The sequence below is a fragment of the Saccopteryx bilineata genome, chromosome 3 (assembly GCF_036850765.1).
Source record: "Saccopteryx bilineata isolate mSacBil1 chromosome 3, mSacBil1_pri_phased_curated, whole genome shotgun sequence".
NCBI classification, from domain to species: Eukaryota; Metazoa; Chordata; class Mammalia; order Chiroptera; family Emballonuridae; genus Saccopteryx; species Saccopteryx bilineata.
In genome coordinates this window covers 294565711-294576504 of record NC_089492.1, presented here as the reverse complement: position 1 = coordinate 294576504, position 10794 = coordinate 294565711, and the positions used below count along the sequence as shown (strand labels likewise).

Genomic DNA, 10794 nt, shown 5'->3' with positions numbered 1-10794 from the left:
TTCATTGTGGCCCCTTAGTTCATTGATTGCTTCCTCATATGTGCCTTGACCTGGGAGGCTCCAGCACAGCGAATGTCCCCTTGCTCAAACCAGAGGAGCCTGCACTCAAGCTGGCAACTTGGAGGTTTTGAACCTGGGTTCTCTGAGTCCCAGTTCGAGGATCTATCCACTCCGCAACCACCGAGTCCAAAGAGGGTGACTGAGACGCTATTACCCCTTGGGCGGCTGAGGAAAAAACTACATTACCCAGAGGGCAATGAGCCCAACAAGGGTTAAACCAATGAAAGTTCAGACCAGAAACGTTTCTCGGGTCCATCTAGTTAGGGCGGGACTTCCGGCGGCGGCGTCCTAGGGGCGGACATTTCCGCTTCTCAGGTATGTTCACTAGTCAGGCTCCAGAGCTCTGGGTCGTAAGGTAGGAGGCGGTGGAAGAGCCATTTCGGCGGTGCAAAAGCGGGTCCGGGGATTGGTCACCTGAAACTGGCGGGGACTGGGGCCTCCATGCCGCTGCGCCTGCAGAGTCCGATGGCGGCGGCCGCGCTGAGGCGCCTGGCTGAGGTGAGCGCGTCCTCTGGGTCCTTACCGCCTCACCCCTCTGAACCCGGAGCCCGAGTGCGGGGGCCAGTCCTTCCTGCAGCCCAGGCCCTGGCCTCCTGGACCATGAGGCGCTCGTGAATGACACCCGGTGTGACGGGGCTGGGAGAGGTGACAGGCTGAGGGGCCGCGGACCCGGGAGAGCCCTGAAAGACTATGATTCATCATCCGTCTGCATGAAACAGTCTGAGGTGCAGTCAAGTCCTGATTAGGAGGCAGAGGGATTGTGCCTTTATTTGGGGGTCCTTGGAGTTATGAAAGGTTTGGAACAGGGAGGAACATAGGCTGTTTTATGCTTTTATGAAGTTTTTTTAAAAAAATTATTATTTATTAATTTTACAGGGAGGAAGAGAGGGGGAGAGAGAGAGAGAGAGAGATAGATAGATGGGGAAGAGCAGGAAGCATCAACTCCCATATGTGCCTTGACCACACAGTGCAGGGTTTCGAACCTGTGACCTCAGAGTTCCACGTCGTCGACGCATTATCCATTACGCCACCACAGGTCAGGCTGCCTTTTTTTTTTTTTTTTTTTTTTTTTTTTTAACAGAGAGAGAGAGAGAGAGAGAGGGACAGACAGACAGGAATGGAGAGATGAGAAGCATCGATCATTAGTTCTTCCTTGCGCATTGCAACACCTTAATTGTTCATTGATTGCTTTCTCATATGTGCCTTGACCGTGGGCCTTCAGCAGACTGAGTAACACCTTGCTGGAGGCAGCAACCTTGGGCTCAAGCTGGTGAGCTTTTGCTCAAGCCAGATGAGCCCTTGCTCAAGCTGGCGACCTCAGGGTTTCGAACCTGGGTCTTCCGCATCCCAGTCCGATGCTCTATCCACTGCGCCACCGCCCGGTCAGGCTAGGCTGCTTTTATGAAGTTTTAAAATCTTGCTGAGAGTCTGACCTGTAGTGGCGAAGAGGATAATGCATCATCCTGGAAACCTAAGGTCGAGAGTATGAAATCCTGGGCTTGCCTGGTCAAGGCATATGTAGGAGTTGACGCTTCCTGCTCCTAACCCCCTTCTCTCTCTCTCTCTCTCTCTCTCAAATAAGTAAGTAAAGTCTTTTTCATTTGTTTGTTTGTTTGTTTGTTTGTATTTTTTTCCCTGAAGTTGGAACGAGGAGGCAGTCAGACAGACTCCCGCATGCACCCGACTGGGATCCACCCGGCATGCCCACCAGGGGGCGATGGTCTGCCCAACTGGGGTGTTGCTCCGCTACATTTGGAGCCATTCTAGCACCTGAGGTGGACGTCATGGAGCCGTTTTCAGCATCTGGGCCAAATTTGCTGTAGTGGAGACTTGGCTGCAGGAAGGGAAGAGCGAAACAGGCAGATAGGAGAGAGGGAAGGCTGGAGAAGCAAATGGGCACTTCTCCTGTGTGTCCTGGCCGGGAATTGAACCCTGGACTTCCAGATGCTAGGCCTTCGCTCTACCACTGAGCCAACCGGCCAGGCCGAGAATTTTTTTAATGAGTTTATTAGAGCCAAGCTTATGATGATTGCCAGGAAGGGAAAATTTCAACAGATTGAGATGTTCGGGAAAATGGAAATTATGCTATTTACTTTACTCTTCAGAAACAAAGGGGGTCTGTCCAGGTGGTGGTGCGATGGGTAGAGCATCAGACTGTGATGCGGAGGACCCAGGTTCGAGACCCCAAGGCCACCACCTTAAGCATGGGCACATTTGGTTTGAGCAGGACTTCCCAGCGTGAGCCCATCGTCTCTGGTTTCAGCAAGGGGCCACTTGGTCTGCTCAACCCTCTGCTCAAGGAACATGTGAGAAAGCAATCAATGAACAGTGAACTGTCACAACGAAAAATTGATGCTTTTCATCTCTCTTTCTGTCTGTCTGTCCCTATCTGTTTCTCTCTCTGTCACTGTAAAAAAAAAAAGAATCAAAGGGGAAAGACTAAAGGGGTTTACATGAGTTCCACTGGCGATAGAGTAGGAAGGTGCGAGAAAGCAATGTGGGGATATCTCTGGGGTTGCATGAATAGTGAACATGAATACAGATATAATTCTTTTACTTGGACAGTGTTTGAGGATGGAGACATGTTAAAGTGGAGGCTCCTTTGTGCATCAGTGTGGAGCTGTGGAGAAAGTGCAGGTTTTGGTGGCAGTGGATAAAGATAGCCCATGTTGAAGAGCATTTCCTTTTCTGTCACCTAATAGGGGTTGCTGGTCCTACAAGCACATGTGAGGGAGAGGAGTGATAGTGACGTCACAATGGGAGAGATGGTGATCTCTGAAATGGCCAAGGATTCCATGGGTTGATTATGATGGCTGTTGAGGCAGACAAGGAGTAGAGATAGGATGATACCGAGGGCAGGGCTTTGCTTCCCCTTCAGAATTTTGTGTTGTGCTTCTGTGGGGCCTGGCTGGTTTCAGACTTGCTGGTGGATAAGATTGTGGGCAAATGTGGTCATATGTGGGTGTCACTCTGCCTGAAATAGAGACCAAAGGCAGTGGATTCTTTAAAATGTTTGAGTAGAGGGAAGAATGTTGTGGCTTCTGAGGGGACAGCAGTGCAGTGCAGAGTGGAAAGGAGTTATTCATATCTGAAATTCCCATGTGGATCTGGGTGGCAAATATTGAAACAAAGATCAGAAGCAGGCAGGGAAGATTTAGAACCTCATTTGGTGCTTTTCCTAGCTGTGGATTTCCTCAGAGGATTGGGGTTGTGCTGGACCCTGTATGCATATGTCATGCACTCTCTGGGTGCCATGTGCTTAGTATATGGGTGCGTTCAGAGAGATCCCTGTGATGTGGAATAGGAAGGTAGCTGAGTTGAGAAGTGAGCCAGGGGTCTGAAGATCTGAAGGAAGTAGGGATACTCAGTGGTGTGCACAACTAGAGGAAGTTTGAGCTGATGGTCCTGGGTACCTGATGTGGGCACTTAAGGGTGAAGGGTAAGCTCATGATTTGCTATGTTTTAGAGCAGGGGTCCCCAAACTACGGCCCGTGGGCCGCATGTGCCCCCTGAGGCCATTTATCCAGCCCCCGCCCCACTTCCCGAAGGGGCACCTCTTTCATTGGTGGTCAGTGAGAGGAGCATAGTTCCCATTGAAATACTGGTCAGTTTGTTGATTTAAATTTACTTGTTCTTTATTTTAAATATTGTATTTGTTCCCGTTTTGTTTTTTTACTTTAAAATAAGGTATGTGCAGTGTGCATAGGGATTTGTTCATAATTTTTTTTTATAGTCCGGCCCTCCAGCGGTCTGAGGGACAGTGAACTGGCCCCCTGTGTAAAAAGTTTGGGGACCCCTGTCTTAGAGGTATGATCTAGGACAGGTGTCCCCAAGCTATGCCTCGCAGGTCACATGCGGCCCCCTGAGGCCATTTATCCGGCTCCCGCTGCACTTCCGGAAGGGGCACCTCTTTCATTGGTGGTCACTGAGAGGAGCACTGTATGTGGCGGCCCTCCAACATTCTGAGGGACAGTGAACTGGCCCCCTGTGTAAAAAGTTTGGGGACCTAAGTAGTGGGTTTTCTTGGCAAGGAGGATGGAGCCCAGGCAGCATGATGCAAAACTAAAGTGTTATTTGTCTGTTTCCTCTCCCCACCCCCATTTCCATTTTTCCTACCTGCTTTCGCTGGGGGGGATAGAAGTGATGAATGGGATTGTGATGACTAGGCAGGCAGCACTGCACCAGGTGTGGTGTCTTCTCTGAAGTGTGGAGCCCTGGAAGGAGTGGGGCATGTGGACGGTTTTTATGGAGTTGGAATGCGTGTGCTCAGACAGACTGTTTCTGATTCACTTTTATTAATTCTGACAGGTTGATGTGGCCTTTGAGGATGTTGCCCTGTACTTCTCCAGGAAAGAATGGTGCCTCCTTGATGAGGCTCAGAGACGCCTGTACCTCGAAGTGATGGTGGAGAACTTCACACTTATATCCTCTCTGGGTAAGATTTCCCCGGTGGCCTGGACTAGACTGTGCATTTCCCATGCCCCCAGTTCCCTCGGGGATGCTTCGTTGTCAGCAGGTGGACTGTGGGCTCTGCTGCTTCCCCAGTGTTCTGGGAACTTGCCGTCTTGGTAAGGCTTGTTTGTTTGCACTTCCCTCCCTTCCCCCTGCAGCCCCAGTAACTGCTGTACTGAGCTTTCATTGGGCAGGATTTGTACTTGGTAGTCTTGCAGTGGCCCGAATAGATTTCATCTTGATTAATGAGAAAACACATTTCTTATATTCCTGTTGCTCATTTGTACATAGTTTTGAGGGAAATATCTTTACGTTCTCAACCCAATTTTTAACCACTTTTGGGCTAATGAGTTTTGAATAGCTTTTATTTTTTATATATCAATTCCCAAAAAGAGTATCAAATCTTCTTTGAATGGTTGGTAAAATTCACAAGGGAAGCCATTGGTCCTGAGTTTTATTTTTGCAGATATTTCTGTGATTCCTAACAGCAACGTTTCCCCAGGGTTTTCACAGAACCAACCACTATGGTCAAAGTAAAATAGCACAGTGGCTGACAGAGGTAACACCGGTCCTTGTTTTTGAACCTAGCCATCTTTACATGTGTTTGCTAAATTGGTTTTCCAATTAAATTTTCTGTGCAGGTCTCCCTTTTTGGCTCTTCTTTGTTGATGTTTTTCTCAATTGGGCTCTTATTCTTTCTCCTGTGTTTGTTTTTTTTCATGGACAGGTGTCTACTTTATCTGAAAAGGGGGATGAGTTCTCCTATCTCCTGTTCTGCCATCCTACTGATGTCACTCACATAGATCTTTTGTCTATGGTCAGTTTTGTGCTCTCTGACCATCACTCTCTTAAGTATTTTTTTTTTATGAATTATGTATGATCTGAATTTCATTATTGGCTCAACTAGGGTTAAGGAGAAGAGTCATTTGTGGATCACAGAAGACACGATTCCATCCATAGCCAAGTGGACTCAGAGGGGGTCTGGTCTTGGTGAAGGGTTTTATGCCAGGGCTTTAAGGTTGTAACTTTGGCACTAATTTGGCTTAATAGCGTTTTGTTAACGTTCCCATTGCCATACCTTAATCTGTTTGTTCTTGCTTATCACTTAGTCTATTTGTCAGCTTATTACTGACACTGCCAATTACTCAGATAATGACAGTTGTCATTTCAATTCATATTTCAAACCCTTGGGAAATCTTCACCTCTTTAAACTTTACATGCCGACCTTTTCTCTCACAGGTCTTCCTTTACTACTTTATAACCCTGACCCATGCCAGCAGAACCTTGAAGTTTGCACATGCTCTTGTATTGGTGTTTACATCAAGTGATTTAATATAATTGATTTTTATGGTATTGAGGACTTTCCGATTATGCCAGCAGGAAATGTCCTCCAGGAAGCCTTTTGCAGAGGAAAAAGTAGTGGACTCGGCCTTTATTTTTGTGTCCCATTGTATGCTGGCATCTTTCCTTGGTGAGGTCTCCACCACTGACTGACTTTTGGGGCTGAGTAATGGGTAACTACCATTTCTTCAGAGTTTAACTTCCTTTTCTTAGAAATCATCCCATAGAATCATGCCTACCTGTGACAGATGTTCATTTATGTTGAGGAATCTCATTTCCTATACGGTCAGCATGTAATTCACCAGCATTTCCTTTTGTTCAGGTTGCTGCTGTGGAGCAGAGGGTGTTAAGGCTCCCACTGAACAGAATGCTTCTGAAAAGGAGTCACAGACAGAGGATCCTAATGTGGCTTTGACTTCGCAGAAGAGCCACCCCTGTGAGAGTTGTGGCCTAGTTTTGAGAGACATTTTCAACTTGGTTGAGCAGCAGGGATCACAGCTGTTGGAATGTGGTGCATGTGGAGAACTATTTTATTTCAGTGCAAAGTGTCTGCACCAAGAGGATTGGTACATAAAAAAGCAGTATTTTAAAAGACATGTGGACACTGTCTCAGTTGCAAAAGGCCACAATTTTGATTTGTCCCAGATGCTTTTTACCTGCCAGGAGGTAGGGCTGGACATCCTTCCTGAATCAGGACATCTCCAACAACAGGCTACTCATACCAGGGGCAGACCAGATGAAATGTCAGTGTCTGGGGTGACTTTGCAAATGAGAAAAACTTATCAGAGAGAACACACAGGACAAAGACCCTATGAGTGCAGTGAATGTCGGAAATCCTTTATTACAAAAAATGCTTTCCATTGTCATCAGAGAGTTCACACTGGCAAAAGGCCTTATGAGTGCAGTGAATGTGGGAAATCTTTTATCAGGAACTCTAACCTTCGTTATCATCAGAGAATTCATACTGGAGAAAGGCCGTATAAGTGCAGTGAATGTGGGAAATCTTTTTCCAGTAGCTCTAACCTTCATTGTCATCAGAGAGTTCACAGTGGAGAAAGGCCTTTTGAGTGCCGTGAGTGTGGGAAATCTTTTTCTAGTAGCTCTAAGCTTTTTTATCATCAGACAGTTCACAGTGGAGGAAGGCCTTTTGAGTGCAGTGAATGTGGGAAATCTTTTTCCAGTAGCAGTGGTTTTCATTATCATCAGAGAGTTCACACTGGAGAAAGGCCCTATGAGTGCACTGAATGTAGGAAATCCTTTATCTCAAAAACTGCTTTCCATCGTCATCAGAGGGTTCACACTGGAGAAAGGCCTTATGAGTGCAGTGAGTGTGGGAAATCTTTTTCAAGGAGTACTAGCTTTCATTATCATCAGAGAATTCACACTGGAGAAAGGCCATATAAGTGCTATGAATGTGGGAAATCTTTTATCCAGAAATCCAACCTTCGTTATCATCAGAGAGTTCACACTGGAGAAAAGCCTTATGAGTGCAGTGAGTGTGGGAAATCATTTAAGAGGAAGTACTTTAATTATCATCAGAGAGTTCATACTGGCGAAAGGCCTTATGAGTGCCGTGAATGTGGGAAAACTTTTACCAGGAACTCTAACCTTCGTTCTCATCATAGAGTCCACACTGGAGAAAGGCCTTTTGAATGCAGTCAATGTGGGAAATCATTTTCCAGTAACACTGGCCTTCGATATCATCAGAGTATTCACACTGGAGAAAGGCCTTATGAGTGCAGTGAGTGTGGGAAATCCTTTCCCTTCAATTCTCACCTTTCTAAGCACATGAGAATTCACAGTAGGGGACAATCTTAGATGTATTGGAAATGCACAGTTTTTTAATAAGTATTAACAACAGTGTAGGTAACTCGGAGGCTCCATTTGTTTAATTTTAATTATATGCACCCAAATGTCAATGGTATGGAGATTTTCTGTAAGTTTTACTTAGGTGGGAAGCATGTGTGTCTATCTTGTATTTTCTAAGGTATCCTGTACTCTTGCCAGATTTATGTCTTTGCACATTTCTGCAGCCAAAGTTATTTCACCTGTACCGTCAAGCAGGTGTCCACTGTTTACATCAGCCACCATCCTAATGTCCTTAGAGAAGCTAATTTCTTCCTATGATTTGTCGGAGGAAATTATAGGTAGTGAGAGGTGTTAAGGGATCAGCATTTGTTTAACTGATAAGTTGTGACAGGGACCTGACTCAGTGTTGACCTCAGAGAACATCTTTGTTCAGCTGGCAGCTTGCAGATGGACTGTCTTTTCTGGGCCCTGGTTTCCCTAAATACCTGTGATAAATATTTCTAATGTTGAAGTCACCAATGCAAGAAATGCCAGAGCCATGTCCCATTGCCTTGTAAAATAATGAAAGCCCTTTTGTTTGAGTACTCTTTAATTTTGAATGTTTTATTTACTGTGTCATTTAGCGTATAAAGAGATTTTGGCTCTAGAGGCGTGAAGAGATCAACAACTTTTAGATGGGTCTCAAACTTTCTCTGCCTTTGAAGGCACATTGTGGTGCTGAAATTAACTTCTGCCAAATTTTCATTGTTGCCCATATCTTTGTAGAAAAGAGTGCTAGATTATGTGGCCCTCATGTGCAGCCTGGATGCCATGAGTTTTAGGAGACTCAGATAACATTTTGAAGTGTTAGTAGGTGTCACAACATCAGTTGCTTCTGGGAACACATGACATTTTTTCTTATTTATAAAGACTGCCAGTATTGGTGAAAGAAATCAATTCTGAAAGTGTTGCAAAGGGCTATGTGTCTTCTTTTTTTTTAATTTAGTGAGAGAAGGTGAGGCGGAAAAACAGGCTCCTGCATGCTCCCTGACCAGGATCCACCTGGCAATTTCACTAAGGGGAGATACTCTGCCTATTAGGGGCATTGCTCCGTTGCTCAGCCACTGAGCTCTTCTTAAGCGCCTGAGGCAGATGCGATGGAGACGTCCTCAGCACCCGGGGCAGGGCCAATTCATTCTAATCGAGACTTGGCTACAGGAGTGGGAGAAAGAGAGAAGCAAGAGAGGGAGGGGTGGAGAAACAGATGGTTGCTTCACCTGTGTGCACTGACCAGGAATCGAACCAGGGACATCAGTATACCAGGCTGATGTTCTAGCTGTGAACCAGCTGGACAGGGTGCCAATGTGTCAAAATGTCTAAAATTCCATGGCTAATGGTCACTTGGTTGCAGGAGCATAGGGTTTAAAGAAGAACCCCTGATTGCTAGGGAAACACTGGCCTTATAGGGAGTTGAGGGGACAATATTTAGGCACAAGCTAGATGGAATGTGCCTCTTCTAAATGTGCATCCAGAAAGGTTTCTGTGGAAAAAACTGCAGGATCAGTGTGTACACAAATCAGAGGGTTTCCTGCCATGTTTATGTTCGATGGCTGAAGTCATTGTCATGGAAAACAAACCAAAGGTTTTGTAAATTTTTGTACCTTATGAGCTATTGTACGCAGGCGGGAAGTGAAAGAAAAGTGGTATTTATTTTCTAGGGATATGTTTTTGTGACCTAGCCACCATTCCTATTAATTGGAAGACAATTCTTCATTGTTTGGTAGATTTAATGTCACTGAGGAAAGACTGACCTCCAGAGGGCATGAGAATATGGATTGAACATAGAGTTCCCAAACCCATTTTCCAAAAATTATTGGGCAGATTGTTTCATTTTGAGCCTCCACATATGTGTGAAACTGGAGCTCCCCATAGTCCTAATACTGACCATGTCTGTCACTGTGGGTTTACTTCGTATCTTTTATAATTTCTTCCAGCTCATCACAGCTCTCCAAGTAACCAAGAATTTACTATGTATTTTACTAGATCCCCTTTCATTTTCTTGAATGTATATGATAGGAATAAAACTACTTTTTCTGCTTATCTTTATGTTGTATAATTCCTTAGGCATTCATTAATGTTATAGTATATAAGTAGCTCCTCTCTTTTTTTCCTGAGATATTTTTTTATTGTATCATTATTTCTTTATCATGTAGATTTGGTTATTTCTCATTTTTTAATATTGAAAATAAAGCTAATACAAACATTTGTGTATAATTTTATTTTTTAAGAGTGAGAGGGAGGGACAGATAAGGTTAGATAGGGAAGGAGAGAGATGAGAAGCATCTGTTCTTTGTTGTGTTACCTTCATTGTTCATTGATTGCTTTCTCATATGTGCCTTGACTGAGGGGCTACAGCAGAACAAGAGACCACTTGTTCAAACTAGCGACTATGGATTCAAGCCAGTGACTTTTGGGCTCAAGCCAGCAACCATGAGATCATGTCTACAATCCCATGCTCAAGCCAGCAAACCTGTGCTCAAGCTGGTGAGCCTGTGCTCAACTCAGCGACCTCAGGGTTTCGAATGTGTATCTTCTGTGTTCAACGCTTATGCTCTATCCACCGTACCTTTGCCTGGTCTGGCTTCACATAAAATTTTTTACTAAAGTTTTTGAGATAGGGTCTATTCCAGACTTGGAGAGAATAAGACTAGTACTTGGGAATAGTGGTTACAAATCAAGTTTGCATCTGGTGCCAGGATAACTTCAATATTAATATTCATGAAGATTTGGAATGTGGGCACTTGTACTTGGTATACAGATTTTGGATCCCAGCCTCTCAGCCTTTTCAGGAAATGGTGATAATTTCACCTGGAAATGCAGAGACAGTGTATTCCGGAGGCCTTAAATTTATCTCTGGAAGAGAATTATGGTTAAGCAAACTACAGTATCAATGTAGGTTTATAATGATGATTATTTAAATAGCTTGAAGGGGAAAGACTATGATGCTTGAGGACTGATAGGTCTCAAGGAGTGGTAAATAGAGGACAGTGAGTTCTAAGATGAGAGAACGTGAGCTATGGGTCTCCTAGAACTGTGGCTACAATTGAAATTGTTTCTACAAATTTGAGTTCTTTCATTCATGACAATTTGAGG

At 44.8% G+C, this 10794-nt stretch overlaps 1 protein-coding gene across 1 annotated transcript; it reads left to right on the top strand.

The window, feature by feature from the left end:
• Window positions 1-409: 409 nt before the first annotated feature.
• On the top strand, window positions 410-8246 carry LOC136331822 (zinc finger protein 256-like). Its single transcript, XM_066270858.1, has 3 exons — window positions 410-558; window positions 4369-4495; window positions 6176-8246. The coding sequence occupies exons 1-3, from the start codon at window positions 502-504 to the stop codon at window positions 7669-7671; spliced, it is 1680 nt and encodes a 559-aa protein (XP_066126955.1). The 5' UTR covers window positions 410-501; the 3' UTR covers window positions 7672-8246.
• Window positions 8247-10794: the final 2548 nt, after the last annotated feature.